This window comes from Balaenoptera physalus (genome assembly GCF_965194825.1).
Source record: "Balaenoptera physalus genome assembly, chromosome: 8".
Classification (NCBI taxonomy): Eukaryota; Metazoa; Chordata; class Mammalia; order Artiodactyla; family Balaenopteridae; genus Balaenoptera; species Balaenoptera physalus.
In genome coordinates, this window is record NC_138887.1 from 79,116,762 (window position 1) to 79,136,392 (window position 19,631).

Here is a 19,631-nt window from a genome sequence, read left to right on the forward strand (position 1 = left end):
TTCAAATCATACAGCTCTCTGGGCGTTACCCCAGGGATGCTGGTTTAATCACTCATGAGTATACTGTGAAGCCTGGATTAAGAACCACTGAAATAGAAGGTAAATAATAAATCTGAAGAGAATAGAGATTACTAAGTAAAAGACAAGGTTTTCAACTGGGAGAAGATGAAACTACAGCACGGAGGGAATTCGCCTGTGGTTGCTGCTGAGGCCACTGATATTATTCATTAGAAAAGGGAAATAATTTTAGAAACTGTCTGGTCTACTTTATCTTAGATCTCTCTCTCTCTCTCTCTCTCTCTCTCTCACACACACACACACACACACACACACACACACACACACACACAAATACACACACCTCAGAAAGTTGAACTTGAGCCAAGTAACTGAATTCTTGGTGATATTTTATAATTTAAAAAACTACAATTAATTGAGATTTGGGACTATGCTAAATGTTTTTTAAATCTTTTTTTGAAATGATCGTAGACACACAATAAGTTCCAAAACTAGTACCGAGAGCTTCGACATACCCATTACCCAGTTTCTGCCAATGATAACATCTTACACAACTACAGTATGTTATCAAAGCCAGGAAGTTGACATTGACACAGTACGATTACCTAGCCTATGACCTTCCTCACATTTCAGGAGTTTTTATGCTAAGCGTTTTGACATACACTTTCTCATCTCATCCTCCCATCATTACTATTTCCATTTTGCAGAAAAGAAAACTGAGGCCAGGAGAAGCTGAGTAACTTTCCCAAGGTGGTATGTGACAGGATTAGGATAGAAACTCAGCTTTGCCTGATTCCAAGCTCCAGCTCTAAACCACCTTCCTCTACCAGGTCCCTGTACTGCACACACACACCACCGTGGTTCATGGCCGCTGGGGACAAAGGGCTCTGGCAAGACTGCAGGGTGATGCTGGTGACAAGCTCATAGGAGAGGCCTGTGGGTAGCAAGTGTGTGAGGTCACAGCCCGGAGAGCAGTAAGTCTTAAGAAGGGCCTTCTAGTTCTCCAGCCCAGCAGCTAAAGCGCCATTTGTAGGCTGAGCTATGTTCTGCAGGAGGAAGGGGCAGGCAGGGAATGAAGCCCAAGACAGCAGGTCAGCAGGCGATGAAGTAAGAGTCCATACTGGGCATGAGGAAATGGCAGGAAATGAAGAGAGTAGGCTGATGCTGGCACTTCACTGGGAAGCAGGCAGGAAGCAGGAGCCTAGCTAGAAAGCAAATCCACACCAACAACCAAACCAGAAGACACAGACCCACTCGTCCGTGCTAGACCAGGGAGGAAGTGTGGTCTAGTGGTTATATGTGGGTTCTGGAGCCAGACTGTGTGGCTCTAAATCCCACCCACACATACCAACTGGTGGTCTGACTTTTGGTAAGTTAACTTTGCGCCTCAGTTTCTCCATCTGTAAATTTAAAGTAATAAAAATTTTAAAATCTCCCAGGATTGCTGTGCAGATTGAATAGACAGCATGTAAAGCGTGTAGAAAAGTGCTTGACACATCACCTTCAGTCGGGTTAGCTACTGTTATTACACACAACGTGACGGGACAAGGATTAAGAGGAAAACGCTGGAAACTAAAGAGAGGGAGAAGGTGCCTCAAAGGCCCCTGGTGTCAGAGTGGCTTTTCAGTACTAAGGGACACACCTGAGGGACAGCCAGATAAAGTGAATTCCTTCACACAGCACAGGGCCTACAGCTAACTGTACATCTACCAACGGCACTCAGCAGGATGCTGATGCGGAATCGCGTTACCTACACTTGCTGGTACCAGACACTGTGCTCACTGCTCCACATGCACAGCCCCCTTGACTCCTCCAGGTATCCCTCGAGGAAAAGAAGATTTAATCCCATTAAACGGTTGAGGAAACTGAGGCTCAGCTTAAACTGCCTGCTCAAGGTCACACAGCAGGCGAGGAGTGGAGGTGGGCTTAAAACCAGAGCTCAGGCATTCTCGCTATACCCGTCAGTGATAAGATGTAGGCACCTCTTCAGACCATGGGGTTGGGCATAGACATCAGACACTGGCCAGCAGGAGTGGGAGCAGGGAGCAGTGCTACATGGTAGAAAGAGGCAAGGAGAAAAGACTTGGAGACCCAGTTAAAAGTCCAGACAATACACTCACACTCCTTTCTCTGGCTAAGTAACGCCTCCCCCAACCCACTCCATGTCACTCTCGCCACTCCGCAATTTCCCATAATTCCAGTGGCGCCACCAGGTTCAGGTCAAGATACTGCCTTCCACCAGATTAGAGCACCCCACGGAGCCCCTACCCACAGGACAGGGGATTATTTAGAGCCTGGATTTGCTGATACACTTCTTCATATTCCAAGTCAAACTTATTTCTGCCCATTAGGGTTGATGCATTTTAGACTAAAGGACTGCCCATACCACCCTTCTTTGTGTCCTTTCTCTCACAAACACCCTCCCTGGGCTCCAGGTAGGATGAAGATATAACAGCTTATAAAACAATGGATGAAAGAAAAATCCAGAGTCCATACTGACACTACAATCTAGAAAGGGAGCAAGAGAGGAAGGAAAGGGAAAGCTCTTATTTACCGTCAAATGTCATTTAATAAATGGGGAAATAATAATAGTTAGAAATTACCACTGATTCAGGCAAGAATCATCAGGTGATGCTAAAACCACTGCATAAAAGTTTGTTAAGAAAGAGATTATCAGCAGCCGCATAGCACAGGGAGATCAGCTTGGTGCTTTATGACCACCTAGAGGGGTGGGATAGGAAGGGTGGGAGGGAGATGCAAGAGGGAGGAGATATGGGGATATATGTATAGCTGATTCACTTTGTTATAAAGCAGAAACTAACACACCATTGTAAAGCAATTATACTCCAATAAAGATGTTAAAAAAAAAGAAAGAAAGAAAGAAAGAAGAGATTATCTTCATCGTCTCAAAGTTATCTCCCCGCAGATAACTTATTACCTACAAAGGGCAGAACGGCACCTTTACTGGGGACACATTAGGGGAAACAACCTTAATGAAATAATCAAAGCTAACATCACCAGTAATGGGACGATCGACAGCCCTCTTCCAGTGCTGCATGGAGGACACAACATCTACATCACTTATATAGTATTCCTGTCAACATGAATAACCTGAATCAAATCGCAAGGCAACGATCAGACAATCCCAAATTGAGGAACATTCTGCAGCACAAAACATGTGACCCGTTTGCTTCAAAATATTAATGCCATGCAAGACAAAGAAAGACTAAAAAACTGCTTCAAATTAAAGGAGACTGACAACTAAATGTAATGTGTGCTTCAGGAACGGGTTCTGGATCAGAAAAAAAGATTGTCATAAAAGACATTATTGGAACGTCTGGTGAAATCTGAATGTGGGCTGTATATTAGATAATAGTATTATATCAAAGTTAAGCTTCCTGAATTTGGTAATTATACTGTATGTGTAAGAAAATGGTCTCACTCTTAAGCGATACAAGCTGAAGCTGAAAGGTCATGATGTCTACAACTTAAGGTCAAAAGATTCGGAAAAAAAAAAAGATAAATAGATGATAGATTTGATAGCAAGCAAGCAAAAGTGACTCTAGGTGGAAGATAGACAGTTGTTCATTTTACTAGTCTTACAACTTCTCTGAAGGTTTAAAAATTGTCAAAATAGTTTTTTGAAAAACAATGTAGGTACCTACCAGTTGGCTTAGAGCTAGACACAAAAGCCTGATTCAGTGCTACCCATGGAAACCTAATGACCAAGGAAACTCAGCCCCGACAGGGCCAGACAGGGTCGAAGATAGAATAATTATCAAAACAGTAGAGAAACACAAAATTTAATAAATATAATTCAGCCCCCTGCACACATCCCCTTTCTAATTCTCAATCTGGACCATTTTCAAAGAATGAAACTGATGTACAGATCAAGGTTTGGATCCCGGAATCCAAGTTTGCTATTTGATTCACATCCTCCTGTTTCTGGCTTTGCAGAGCGTGCACAAGTTATACTCTCGGGCAGTTTGCAATGTGTCTGCCTCCGAGTACTTGACCCCATCACCTGAGCCAGAATCACCATCCCTTCCAAAGGAGGACAAGCATGTCTACAGCTCTTGTTCAAATAACCATCCTTCCCCAACCGAGCTGGCCTCTGGGGTCTAGAGGTAATTCATCTTAGCAAATTCAACTCCTGCTGCACTTAACAGTAATCAATAAATGGGGAGCAGCTAGACTACAGTTATGGGGCTGTCTATTCAATAACCATTAGCTGCTACTACATTTAGAAGTAATAGAAAAAACAACGGTCCCTGTTCCAATCCATGTGGGAAGACATATATTCACAAGTGTCTTCCCCAGATTGTCCATGCTCTCCTCCATAGGTTTTTAAATCCCATGCTGTTCTCCAGCTCCATTATTCCATCTCTGCTGCTGGGCAGAAAACCTTAGTCTTGATGTTCTGTGTATAGAGGGTAGAGGCATGAAAATATAAATCCTAATTCTGTAATTTAATTAGAAAAAAATATGCAGTCTTCTTTCTGCTTCCCCAAAGATTTCCAAAAGCTCCGAAGATCTCTGCTTATGGAATAAAAATGAACCTTCTTCTCGTGGCAAACAATGCCCCTGCCATATTTGGTCTCAACTTTACTTTTCCAATACTGCCTCACTTTCACATGCCTTAGACACAAATCCAACAGTTCCTTCAACATATGCCGTGTCTTCCTGCCTCCTGACCCTGGCTAACACCGCTCCTTTTGCTTCCCTTTTATGTCCACCATGATCCAGGCTGGCCTGTTTCAATGGTTACACCAAGTGCCATTCAACATATTCACTGATCCACGTGAGGTCTGGGGGCAATGGTATGTGCTGGTCCAGTTCACCTCAAGTGGCTCCAGTGCCGGGCATGGGATGTGACTGCAGAACAAGCACTGAGCAGTTGAATGGGAAGAGAGCATTTGTTATTAGAAAGATTCAATAAGAAGGAAATCTCTCCTTTCCTGCTAGCAAGGGCAGAAACCCTGCCTTAAGGCTGCAAGTGGGAACAAAAATTTCTACACAGTAAAACACAAGGTAACATTATCGTGAGGTTCGTAACATAACCCGGGACCCCCCACTGCTGAGGACAGGGACCAATCACCAATCAAGGGATATCCAGACTTGCATTACCACAGGGCACAGTTTCAAAGGGTCTGCTCTATTTTTATTTAGGGAACCTTAATTTTACTGCAGAAAAACCAACGAGGTAAAGTCATTCATCACTGAAAGTTTCTAAGGCATAACATATGGTGCTTCTGAGGTATTTCCCAGTGTAGGGTCCCATATCAGTTAGGCCAATCTGTCTCTTTACCTCATCCACCATTAAGACTTAGCCCAAGGCCTGGCCCTGGGGAAGAGGTGGATATAATGTAGGAGAAGCAGGAAGCCAGAGACCCAGCTTTTCAGACTTGGGGGATTATAGGGAGACGAGGCAGACGGGGCAGGAGTGAGACTTCCTCTTCTCTTTCTAGAGGGACATCCACCCATAAACCAGAAGGTCCACATCTGAGTAAACTCTGTGGCCAGTAGAGTCAGGTAGAAGGAGGCTGGGTTTTAGCTTCCCCAAGTTGTCTCTTGGGTTCTGTGTGGTTTGGACAGGCCCCAGAGGTTCCCACAAGCTCCTGAGGTTGAACCTCAGAAGTTACCAGGGATTGTGATTGGGGAGTTGGCCCATGAGGTTGACATGGGGACAAAGTACCCAAGGGCTAAAGGCCAGACCATCTGATCCAGAAGCACATGAGAATCATGACCAGACCTCGATGGGATGCAAAGCACTGCCACAGAGAGATGGGAGGCCTTCCTTCATTTAGAGAGAACTTCAGAGACTCCTAGCACACTTCAGGTCTCTGTGTGACCAAGGACAGAAGTTCCTGTTGCTCATCAGGAAGCACGGGAGGTGGACCCACGCTGCACACTGGCAGAGAGATGGAGATGAAACTCCAGGAGTATCCGAGCCTCTCCTCCACCTGACAGGACTGAAGCTCCCCACTCCCCCCTGTGGGATTCTCCTAGGATGACTCACTCACACTTTGTAAAATGTGCTGCTAGGAGTTATTCTGATTCAGGCATATACCAAGGAGCTGAGGACGCCTCAGATGAGTGTCATTCCTATGGTGGAACCCTGGCTTCCCCAATAGCCTGATGAGAATGTGTCTGGTTTGGAAAAGGATACGCTCTGAAGGGGAAGTTAGCCTTGGAGACAGGTCCACTGGCTGGCAACCAAAGTGTTCAAACCAACTGTACAATGTCCAACATTCTTTAGCATTTCCCTTGTACAAAAGAAACAATGATATTTGGGGTACGATTTTAAATGCTCCCTTCTCATGTTGTACTTTCTTTAGTTAATCTCAATGTTTCAGCAGAGTCTCCAGTGGGCAATAAAAGTACAAAAGACTAAAAAAAATTGTGGCCTGCCCCATGTTCACCCCACCACTAGAGCCCATGGGGAAGATGCAGCATCAAATATAAAATCAAGTACAGAAAACTGGCCCAGGATTTCTAGGCCAGTAGCCTTGAAGCTGAAGCTGTGCCCACAGCACAGAGCTGGCAGTGGTGGGCCAGCAGAGGATCGCAGCATGGTGGGAGACTGCGTTAGCCGGGGCCTTCTGAGAAGCAGGTGCCAAGGAAGGATTAGACATGCAAGAAATTTATCAGGGGGACCATCTGAAAGAGAAAATGGGGAAGGAGCCAGAGGAGGCAGGGAGAGGCGAGATGCAGGTCTGACTCCCAGTGAAGGAGAGAAGGACGGCAGGTTGGGTGGGAGCATCTTAGATCACAGTGCAGTTCTAAAGAAAGTTCACCAAGGAACTTGGAGTCCTCGAGCTGAAGTCACCATCAGAGGAGTCCCGTGTCTCCCAGGAATGGCCACCCTTAGGATACCTGGCACTCTTAGTCATTGGCTGAAAGTGCCCTTGAGAAACACAGACAGAGCCATCACAGGAACAAATATCCTCGCACAGAAGCTGGGGACATCGGTCAAGTACATTCCCTGTGGTCAGAGATGTGAGAGGTGCATTCACATGGCCACCACAGAGACAAACTCCCTCTTTCCCAAAATACTAGTGGAAGGACCAGGAAGAATGCAAACGGAACGGTGTCTGCATGATATATGCTTTGTCAATTTCCAACATTGGAAAACCTGTCTATAAAAACTTGCTTTGCAAAGAGAAGCCTAAATATTTCCCTTGTGGGAAGGCAAAGTTGCAAAAGAAACTCTTCTGAGTTTTAAAAAAAATCAGAATTCATTCTTTCATTTTTCCCCTTCACAGACCTGAGCAAAACTCTACTGCTTTGGATTAGCAAAGACTAGAAAGGAAAAATGTCAACTCCAGGGAGACAGCACTAAGTCACGGAAGTAGGGGCCCCCCGAAGTTCCCGGTGGGTGACCAACATATGGTGATAGAGAAAGACATGTGACCAGACTTCCCATGAGCTAATTGGGAATTTTAACCCATGACTCATCCCGGGGTGGGGTCTGAAGCTGCAGGGGACGCTACCCCACACCAAGCCATATCATCAGCCAGATTGCACACTTCCTGAAAGTAATCAAGTCAGAAACTGGCTTCCTGGCTATAGCCGTTGGTGGAAAAATGACTGCCAAAAGCCAAAATGAGGATGAGTTCAATGATTTAATTCTGCGTGGAAAACGCAATCCATTAAATGGGATCTGACAAGGACTTAATCTCATCTGCGGCCGAGGGTGTTGGCCCAATGCAGTTCTGCTCTCTGGAACATATTCTTAGTAAGTTATGTATAGAATCAGGAATGCTTTTGCCAAAGCCCAAATAAGTCCATTCTATGTGGGAAGAGAAGTTCATCAATCCCCCTGTGACTCTCCAGGGAGTGAGCACACTTTTCTTCCAAATGCAAAATGATCAAAGCCTATGTTGAGTCACACAATTCAAGGTAAGTAACTGAGATGGCCAACGTGCTGGATGGCTTCAGAATTTCCACTACTGCCCAAGGAGGTCAGGCCAGCCTTGCTCACAAAGTACCTACTGGGCTCATATTCCCAGCCTGGGGCGCACTGCACAGCCCAGTCACAGAAGAAGGGGTCAAGGTGCAGAGGATCAATCCACTCCTAAACAGGATTTTGAAAACTGGGAGAGAAGGAATTAGGGGCTGTCATATTCATCGCCCACTTAATCCTAGCAACAGGACCCAAGGCCACTGCTGTTATTTCACTGTTTCCATTTGTAAAATGAGGCAACTGAGAATCAAAACCATGACTCAAAATCACACAGTTTAGAAGAGCATTTGCGAATTCATGCCTGTGGTATTCCAAAGCCCATGCCTCACTCCCCAGAGGGTGGTCCTTGGACCATCACATCACTTGGGAGCTTGTTAGAAACACAGATTCACAGGCTGCAGCCCAGACCTACTGAATGTGGGTCTGCATTTAACAAGATCCCTCAACGAATTTATTGGACATAAAGTTTACCTTAATGGGCTCCTACCAGAAAGGGGTAGGTGGATCAAAAACATAAGTTTGGACTAGAAAAAAGATTTAGTGCAATAGAACAGGGTCAGTCTCATAGGATAAGCCTCAAACTATATATCCAAATTGCACATCCAGATTAGCAGAACCAATCACGCTACTTTATTTCACCAACAGCAAACCCAGAAGCAGGAAAGCCAAGGTGATGTGGTGGTAGAACATGGTGGACAGGTAAGGCTTTGGAGGCAGGTGGACTGGGTTGAAATTTCCAGCTCTGCCACCTGCTGGGTGGCTTTGGGTAAGTTACTTGATCTCTCTGAGCCTCAGTTTCCTGACCTGCACAACTGGGATAGCAAAACACACCTTGCCAGGGTTTGGGGAGATAAAGTGAGCAAACGAATATACAGTTCCTAGACATAGCAGATGCTCAATAAACACTGGTTTCCTTGACTTTCAGTACAATCTGGGCTGGGTCTCACCTTTGCAAATGTGCACACTAGAAGCTGGGGAGATAAAGGGTTCTCAGCAGCCAGCCCTTTCCTGTTCTCTTGGGTCCTCTAGTGGTAAGTACTAAGATTCCGGTCACTAATCAGACTGGCTGGACTGGTCTATCTTCCTTAAGCTTCAGGCTCAGCATATTCTCTCATCTCTTTTAAGAAAAACCTGAGCAGAACAAGGTTCAAAGGGACAGGCCGTGAGGAACAAGGAGAACAGGCACCTGGGGTACAGTTCCCAGAAGTGTCTACTTTCGAGACACTCAAGCCTTTTTATTTAGTTATGGTTCCCACTTTCCTCTTTTCAAAAGTCTCGGGTTTTGAAAGCAGACTTTTTCATGCCAGAGGCTTCGTGAGCTTTCAGAGCCCACAGGGTCTGCACCTGGACCCACAAAACCCAAGTCTGATCTTATTCACTCTGTGTGAATCCGCTCAAAGGCGTGGAGGAGTGGGAGGCGGCTGCCGAGCGCTACCTGCACGTGCGTCCCCAGCTGCTGCCCGGAAGGATACCCCCACCTACCACGCCCACTTCTGCATCAGGTACAGAAGCTGATAGAAGAGGTGCCCTTGGGACAGAGTATCTCCCACAGATGGAAGTAGCTGAGGGCAAGGGTCCCAATGAGGGTCCCATGGTCTGACTGCCTCAGGAACAGTTCCAGCACCAATAAAGAGGCATTTCCTTGCCCAAGCAAAAAAAAAAAAAAAATGATGACCATATTTTGTGGCCCCAAATTCCAAATGCCCTCCAAGTGTGAACAAGGAGAAAGAGAAGGGAGTAGGCAAAGCTATCTCTTCTCCCCTGTTGCTCGGTGGTAACGATCCTGCAGAGGAGCTATGAGGACAAGAGGATGCCAATTCACGAGAACCATGTGTTCCCCCGCAGCAAACAAGACTCTGCAGAACTGCGAAGGGCAGGATGTTCACAGTCACATGCCCGGATCCCTTAATTGTGTGTGGGGTTCTGTATAAGTGTGTCCACACACACACACACGGCACGGTGGCTGAGAGACTGAATTTCAGAGTCAGAAAAAAGAACCCAACACCTCAATCTCAGCAAAGGGACGACGGTACTGCTTGGTTAAAGAAGTTATCGTAGGGACTGAGAGCGCGGATCATGGATGCACCCCTGAAGTCTAAAACTGTAGGAGCATAATGCACCGGTCGTCCTAGATTTTCCAGAGTCACTACTATTGGAGTCGGCAATTACCAGGTTTTTTCACTCCTGGAGTAAAAAGGGAGGTGGAGGGGAACACACTGTGATATATTCCTATCACATTATTTAATATCCAGCTATAACTCATTCCTTCTCTGCAATCCAAAAGGCATCTAGAAAACAAGTGGTATTATTACAAGGGCAACCTTTTTTTTTTTTTGAATTTTATTTTATTTATTTTTCATACAGCAGGTTCTTATTAGTTATCTATTTTATACATATTAGTGTATATATGTCAATCCCAACCTCCTAATTCATCCCACCACCACCACCCCTGCTTTCCCCCCTTGGTGTCCATATGTTTGTTCTCTAAATCTGTGTCTCTATTTAGGCCTTGCAAACTGGTTCATCTGTACCATTTTTCTAGATTCCACATATATGCATTAATATATGATGTTTTTCTCTTTCTGACTTACTTCACTCTGTATGACAGTCTCTACAAATGACGCAATTTTGTTCCTTTTTATGGCTGAGTAATATTTCATTGTATATGTGTACCACATCTTCTTTATCCATTCGTCTGTCGATGGGCATTTAGGTTGCTTCCATGACCTGGCTATTGTAAATAGTGCTGTAATGAACATTGAGGTGCATGTGTCTTTTTGAATTATGGTTTTCTCTGGGTATATGCCCAGGAGTGGGATTGATGGGTCATATGGTAATTCTATTTTTAGTTTTTTAAGGAACCTCCATACTGTTCTCCATAGTGGCTGTATCAATTTACATTCCCACCAACAGTGCAAGAGGGTTCCCTTTTCTCCACACCCTCTCCAGCATTTGTTGTTTGTAGATTTTCTGATGATGCCCGTTCTAACTGGTGTGAGGTGATACCTCACTGTAGTTTTGATTTGCATTTCTCTAATGATTAGTGATGTTGAGCAGCTTTTCATGTGCCTCTTGGCCATCTGTATGTCTTTTTTGGAGATATATCTATTTAGGTCTTCTGCTACAAGAGCAACCTTGATTCTGCTCTAAATTATTTCTTGATAAGTAAGCTGTTCCCACATTTTGCTTATAATAATTTATCTGCAACAAATCTCACAACTGACGTTACTACCACAATTAAGAACAACTGCATTAGAGAATATTTACCCTCTAACATTGCTGTTGAAATCAACTATCTTCTTTGGAAGAAAGGATGGTTCCAGGATAGCACAGAATTGTATTAAGGAGACCAGTAAATGAACAACAAATGCCAATACATTTCTGGCTTCCACTGCTATAGGACTGGCATATTTACACCTACTGTGTTTTTCCTACTACACACCAAGTGCTACAAGGAACCAGAAATAAATCCTGACCTTAACAAACTTATAACTTAATCTCTTTCTGGAACCAAGACATTGGCACATAATACAACTAGCAGATCAAAAGAAGTTCATGGCCATCAGTACCTTTTCTCTGTTAAAGAGCACAGAGGGAATGCAAAGAGAAGGGATGATGGTAATGGAGTTGGGCTAGCAAATAATATGTTCTTTTCATGGGAGCAGCTCTTTAGCTATTCACTGAAGAAGACGATGAACCTGGTTTGAGGTGGAAGGTGTAATTACCAGAAGACAGTATATGAAGGGGTTGACTCCACCAGAGACACTTGGAGATGAGAACACACAGACCATGAGACCCATTCATCCTCCCCTCTTCCCCCCACAGTCACTTGCAGAGAATCACAGGTTCATAGAATGTACTTCTCTCTACTTGAGTGGTTTTTATTTTATTTAAACCTCACAATGCAGTAAACCCTTACTAGGAATAAGAAAAGCATCTGCCTTGCAATTCTGGTCCCGCCACTGCATCAGTCACATTACATAAAGAAATCCAAACCCTTATTCACTCCTTTTCAGAACTCATCTATAACTCAGTCCACACTAAGAACCTTCACACAGTGAAATGGCTTTTACTGGGAGATTACACACATCACCTGGATGCAAAAGAGAGCACATTTTTCAAGTATATTTCCTGGACTCCAAATCCTGTCTGATTTGTTTATGAGGGAAGAAAAGGGAAGCTTACATGTACTACTAGCCATGTGGAGAGTATGAAAGCCTTATATAATGGAAAGAAAAATGAAAGAAGTAAAACTAGAATAACAGGGGGAAAGGAGGGGAGGAAGGCAGGCTGGCAAAATCATTAAATCTTAATTTCTGATACCAGTACGACTGCGTATTTCAAAAGTGAGTTTGAAAGACCCATTGAGAAAAAAGAATCACTTTTCTATACCGCATCCATACCCAGACTGATTTTTATTTAATACAGGTGAGAAGGTAAGGAGATGCCTCATGATGGAAGTGGAGCACAATACAAAAAGAAAACACCAGAGAACTTTGCGGGAAAACGCAGGACTAAACGATGAACAAGAACAGAGTCAACAGCCACCTGGGAAACCACACAAGAAGATCCGCACTGCATTTCAGTAGGCGGCAGCTCTCACTTCTCTTACAACTAGAAAACTTCCCCCAGCAAGGGACTCTAAAGGCACGGGGCTGAGTTAATTCCCACCACGTGCGTTTTCCCTGTGCACTTATCTCCCTGCGTCATCCTCCTTTGAAGCAAAAGACTCATTAATCCAACTCAAATTGCCAATGTCAGTAAATCCTTTGCCTCAGCATTTACATGCCAATACCAATTAAGTACCAACAGCAACTTAACTACTGATATGGTCTTCACTACCTTCAGGAAATCCAGCCAGAAGTTTAGCGGGCATTACTTCCGACACTACTTCATCAATTCTAATTTACTTAGTGCAGAGAAATGAGGTAATTTGCTGGCCATGCTGACGTGGCATCCAACTGGACTGAAATAACTCCACAAGCAAATAAGAAGGAACAAACTGAGTTGCAATGCACCAAACCTGAAGGACGTTTTCACCAAGGCTTCCGGGCTATCAAGCTGAGGCAATTCATCAGCTAGGATTTCCTCCGGTGGCCGGGGGTCATGGACAATCGTTGGCCGTGGCTTCTCCTTGACATTCCCTGTGAGACCGTCGATGAGGGAGTTCCACAGACAGTTCTGCGACTTAGACCCTGAGGCATGAGGGGGAAAAAGGGGTGAAGGTGAGTTACCAACCAACTCAATGGCCTGCCTTGCCCAACTCGGGATTTTCAAAAGCAGAGCAGGAACACTGACATATCTTTCATGATCTCCACCAACATCAGAGGGCTCCAAAAGGTTTTGGTCAGGCAACTTATGGAGTAACCAGGATTTTTAAAATTTATATACAAAAATAGGTTAATACTCTGAGCATTTTAACTCACAGCTAAGTATTATGAATATATATCCTGTCTCATTTCAGTGGTAATCAACTCCAACTCCTGACAGAGTTGTCGGTATTTACTGAAGTATTTATTCAGCAACTGGAAGTATACAAAGGACTACCATTTTAGAGAACAGCAGGATATTCAGACACAAGTCTCCCCTGTGAACTTATCTTGCCTAAGGCCCAAGTTTCAAGACTGTATTCTGTGGAGACACCCATCCCAAAGAGGACCCCCCCGTCTAAGAACCAGAACCCACTACAGGCAGGTTCATTCTTCTGGAAGATCAAGACTCAAGGAAAACTACACTGGATGTTTACCAATACCCTACCCTACAAACACTTCAAACATATGAGATGAACATTAAAGGCAGACTTGAGTAGATATGGTGCCACAAAATAGGGCCTGATCAGCCAGGTAATCAAGGTCAATATCAACAGTGATAAGTTATATCCTTGATACGACGTGATGAAAATGGCACTTTACCTCCATGGTCTTTCTCCCCAGAATATATAACCCGAGAGTACTAAGCATGTTCCTATCTTCTGTAAACTTAATACTTTAACATCTGCCCTACATGCGTATGCCAGACATGCCCTGTTTGAACAACCAGAAAATACCCTTGAGTCATCTTGCCTTGGCCTCCTGCCTCCGTCACCTCCCCCTTCCTCCCTCCCCTCCATTCCTCAGGAAGAGTCCCCCCTCCAAGGGGCATGCTTTTCAGATACCAGCCAACCAAACCAGCACCCACACCCCAACACCTCCCTCACCAAGCTTTCACATCCTGAGCCACTCTCCACCTGCCCCGATAACCCCAGACAGGTACCAGACATCTAGGGACAGCCCCTATGCCCCAGAGCCCACTAAAATTATTCCAACTAGCCAATCCTAAGCCTGCTTACCTGGCAGAACCCATTCCTTCCCACAGAAACCACAGTAAAGACTCTTGCCCATAGTTCCTCCCTCCCTCCGCCTCACAACAACCCCAGTGCTTCTCAGCATGCCCTCTGTGGTAAGACGTGTACCCCCTCTTTTGGGATCTGTGAATACTAACAAACTATCTTTTCAATGGCAGTCATCCCCTGATCTGTTGGCTTTACCACACCTAAAAATAATAAAACCCATTAAAACACTCAGTCTAGTCATAGGGAAAAGACAAATCCCAACTGACAGACACTCTGCAAAACATCTGACCAGTACTCCTCAAAACCGTCAAGGTAATCAAAAAACAAGGAAAGTCTGAAAAACTGTCACAGCCTAGAGGAGCCTAAGAAGACATGATAACTAAATGTGGTATCCTGTTGGGGTCCTGAAACTAAGAAAGGACATTAGGAAAAACTAAGGAAATCTGAATAAAGTATGTACATTAGTTAATAATAATGTATATCGATATTGGTTCATTAATTGTGACAAATGTACCATACTAATATAAAAGCGTAATAATTGGGGGAACTGGGAATGGGGTATTTGGGAGCTCTTTGTACTATCTTTGCAAATTTTCTGTAAATCTAAAAATGTTCTAAAATTAAGAGCTATTATAAAAATACAAATAAGTATTAAAAATAAATAATAAAAATAGTTATTATTTTAAATGTCTATGAGCAAGTTATATTTTTAAGGTAGAGACTGAGGGCATGACCACTATCAATACCCAGTTACCATTGGCCGGTGCTGGTTATTCCTCTTCCCAGAGGAAAGAAACCCTTTATCTTCGCTCAGATATACTGTCAGGTCTCTGAGTCATGCACCCATGGAGCTGTGTCCATCCAGAGGGGGTTGGCTTTTTCTATCCCATCCGTGCAGAAGGAGGACCTTTTTCTAATTCACACAAAGACTCTTTATCGGGCATGAGGAGGTGGGCATGGAGGGGTAAGGAGCAGTGCCAGCTAATGCACATGCCTGTGATCGGTGGGTAGAGAACACATTCGTATGCTCGTGGGGATGCCTCCCTGATCAACCATCCACAGCCCACAACAGAAGAAATCACCGTAGTTTGTTGTGCCTGAAGGTTGTCTCTGCAGCTAAGATCAAGAGAACTTCACACACAAAAGGGAGCACCTCATGAGGACCGCTGAACCTTCACCAAGGACACCCATGGGTCCGAAAACAACTCTTTTAATGACCATGGTCACAAATGACCCTTGGGGGTGTCCCACATCCAAACTGCTTTTGTGTCAATCCAGAGAAAATTAAGGCACGTTAAGAGCAGGAAACAGAGCCTCCAACTCCTGAAACGGAAGACAGCTTTTTCAAAGTCCTAAACATACATCTTAATAAGATCTGGTCCTATTAATGAAAGTCTGGTTTTGTGTTAACGAAGGTCTGGTTCTAGGAGGAAGACAAAAGCAGCAGCCTGTTTTCTTAGATCTGATCTAAGCGAAGAACTTACAATGAACTCCCTGCCTATTTCCATTCATTCTTTCATTTACTCATTCAATATACAAATTTTGAATTGCCTCAATATGCCAGATTCCATTCTGGGCTCTCGAAATAAACAGATGAATGAGACTGGTTCCCCTGGGATGAGTCAGCCTATAAGCAATCACAATAAATGGGCAATGAACCATAACTAAGGGACAAAGAAGTGCTAGAAGGGGCAGAGGAGAGATCCCCCACTCTGCCTCAGGGCCCTGGGGAAAGCCACACAGTGAACGTGATGTCTGATATGGGTCTAAAGCAGGAACAGATCTTCAGCAGATGGGGAAGAGAGAGAAGAGCATTCAGTGCAAATAGCATGTGCAAAGCCTCAGCGGCAGAACAAAGCAGCTCGAGAGAGAGGACAGTGACCAGAGATAAGGCCAAAGATTGGTTGTATAGGGCCTTGAATAAAATGCTGATCATTTTAGAATTTCTTCTGTAGGCAAAAAAGAACTAAAGATTTTTAACCAAGGTTATGGTGACATGACCATTTCTGTGTTCCTGAAAGGAAACTAGGGTGCTGTAGAGTAGTGAACCCGTGGGGACTAGCAAGACTATATGAAGAGGTCTGTGAATCCATTGTATCTGTAGATGAAATAACGAAGTCTATATATACGACTAATTTTTAAGTATATATAGATATGATTAATAAACTAGAAATTTATGTAAAAGCACTAATGAATGCATAATAGGTTTTTCATTTCCTCAGTCAGTGAATCAGAAGGGTCATGTGATCCAAGCTATCTCTCCATCAGGGGTCCCAGATGGACATGCAATAAAACCTTCAGAAGTTGTACCAGCAGCTACAAAGATACACTGGCAAGTTTAAAAGAAGGCAGCCGCTATGGAGAACAGTATGGAGGTTCCTTAAAAAACTAAAAATAGAACTACCATACGACCCAGCAATCCCACTACTGGGCATATACCCTGAGAAAACCATAATTCAAAAAGACTCATGTACCAAAATGTTCACTGCAGCACTATTTACAATCGCCAGGGCATGGAAGCAACCTAAGTGTCCATCAACAGATGAATGGATAAAGAAGATGTGGCACATATATACAATGGAATATTACTCAGCCATAAAGAGAAACGAAATTGAGTTATCTGTAGTGAGGTGGATGGACCTAGTGTCTGTCATACAGAGTGAAGTCAGAAAGAGAAAAACAAATACTGTATGCTAACACATATATATGGAATCTAAAAAAAAAAAATGGTTCTGAAGAACCTAGGGGCAGGATAGGAATAAAGACACAGACATAGAGAATGGACTTGAGGACATGGGGAGGGGGAAGGGTAGGCTGGGACAAAGTGAGAGAGTGGCATTTACATATATACACTACCAAATGTAAAACAGATAGCTAGTGGGAAGCAGCCACATAGCACAGGGAGATCAGCTCCATGCTTTGTGACCACCTAGAGGGGTGGGATAGGGAGGCTGGGAGAGAGACACAAGAGGGAGGGGATATGGGGATATATGTATATATATATAGATGATTCACTTTGTTATACAACAGAATCTAACACAACAATGTAAAGCAATTATACTCCAATAAAGATGTTTTAAAAAAATAAAAATAAAAATAATTTTTTAAGGTTAATTTTAAGTTAAGTAAACTTCACCTCAATAAAAAAAATATATAAAAAGGAAGAAAAAAAATAAAAGACAACGACTGTGGCAGAAGCTATAAATAGGATTCACTCAACATTCATTCCCAACTCCCTTTTTACTTGCCTTCCTCTTCCAAAGAGGCTAGAAAACAATATACTCAATTTCCCAGCCTCCCTGACTGCTATGGCTAACCATATGTTATAATTCTGGCCAATGAAATGTAGGTGGAAATCCCCGGGACTAGTGTCTCTGTCCCAATAAAAAAGTAAAGTCTCAACAGGAGAAAAACATTTTTGTCCCTTTAAATTTTGCCTTTCCTTATTTTCCTCTTTGCTTTTCTTTCTTCTTCTTACTGGAAGGTGAACATGTGTTAGAGCTACAGCAGCCATCTTGTGACCATGAGGTGACAAACATTATGACAAAAGCTTACATCTTGCATATGGAAAAATAGAAAGGTGGAAAGAACCTGAATCCCCGACAACACAGCTGAACAGCTTCCCTGGTCTCCCTCATCTCCAGATTTCTAGATGTGAGACATATGAATACTGACTTATTACATTCTTAGGTATTTGGTTGTTTGTAGCCAAATGCTTTCCTAAATGTTATATGTGTGCTCAGCATATTAACATAAAGGTGTTCCCCATATCCAAATGATACACCCTCTATAAAGTACTAGGAACTGACATTTTAATAAATCCTCCAATTATCTTGTGAAAGGCATAACTACACTGCACAGTTTTCTCATGTTAAAATTATTAATTTGTTAAATGCAAACAGTTATAACACACTACAATTTTTATAGCTTATTTTGGCATTTCCTCACATTTTTTAATATTCTGGGAAACTCAAAAAATGGAAGTGGCCTGGTTCTCTTGACCTTTGAGAACCCAGAGAACAGTCACTCTCATGGGATAGTCTTTGATTTGGGTTTTGTTTTGTTTTGTTTTTTAACTTAAGCGGGGGGCGCGGGGCGGGGTCTTTGTTCAAAAAAATATTGGGAACCAGCAATACAGAGGATGTTCCAGTTGGGAGGTGTGCGTGAGCCTAGAACTGGGTGATCAACCAAAAGGCAAACTGGCCGTGAGAAAATGAGGGGTCTGGAAAAGCACAGTGATAATGAAGACAGAAACAGGTGGATTTAGGAGATAAGCAAGGAGAATCAGTAGGATTTGGTAACTGATTGGGTGTAGACGATGAAGAGAGAAGTGGCAAGATGGACTGAGGTTTCTGGTTAAGCAGCCAGGTAGACTGTGATGCCATTAGAAAATGCTGGGGGTGGAGCAGCTCGTGGGCCTGCAGTTGAACCGTGCTCTGAAAAGCTGTATTTCAAGATAGAAAAATATAAGCAAAGATCCCCTCCATATTCATGAAGAGGAAGCACACAGATGATGAATACGTGATTCAAATGAGAATATTCTATTTCAGCAAACACTTCTATCGTGACTGAGGTAAGAAAATTTTTCACAGCAGGATAAAATGGGGAATAAATTACCCTTCTCACTGAACCCAAACAATAATTTTTAAAAAACTATAATAATAATAAATGTTTTAAAGAAGGGCAATATCAAAGCCTCAGCCCTGTCCTAGAGTGTTCCAGCCATTATCTGACTTGATAAAAGCTGTAATTTAAGTAGAACTTGGGCTCCAGTCACAAGGATCTAATTATAACAGCTCATTAGTACCATATCACCTATAACCTGGCCTAAGGCACAAACCCGAGAGAGATCCAGGAAGCTGGCATAACACGAAACATTATGAGGAGAATTTTGCTATTTCTGTTTTAATCTCTTTCAGAAGGTAAATTATTGACAACAGTCTGCTGTACGTGAACAACACAGCACAAAATGGGAAGACAAAAATAGTGGATATGCCTGGGGCATGAGTCCACTGATATATGCCAACCATCAATAGAAGGGGATTTACGATTGTGCCCCCAGTACTCTAGCATGGTGCGGAGCACTTTAGAGCTCTGTGCTGGATCCTTCAAGACATACAGAAACTTTTATTACACCATCCCTGCCCTCAAGAAACTTTGGAGAGGCAGAAAAATGTGAGGCAGCTACTGAGTGGTTCAGACTAGAGCCAGTCTTCAGAACAATAAACCTGTTTTCCCCTACCCCTCATCCCCATCCCCTCCATAAACATTGTTAAGAGAAATGGTTAAAGACTTGAAATAGACAAAAAAGTTTAG

The 19,631-nt window shown here is 43.4% G+C and overlaps 1 protein-coding gene across 9 annotated transcripts in view; it reads right to left on the bottom strand.

Annotated features, from left to right (window-relative positions):
* The window catches only part of PDE1C (phosphodiesterase 1C), a 599,843-nt gene that overhangs the window by 371,508 nt on the left and 208,704 nt on the right, over positions 1 to 19,631 (bottom strand). For all 9 annotated transcript variants that reach the window (XM_082471771.1, XM_082471770.1, XM_082471767.1 and 6 more), the window contains one exon: positions 13,008 to 13,179. In XM_082471771.1, the coding sequence (XP_082327897.1) occupies positions 13,008 to 13,179 (172 nt within the window). The remainder of the gene's footprint in view (positions 1 to 13,007; positions 13,180 to 19,631) is intronic.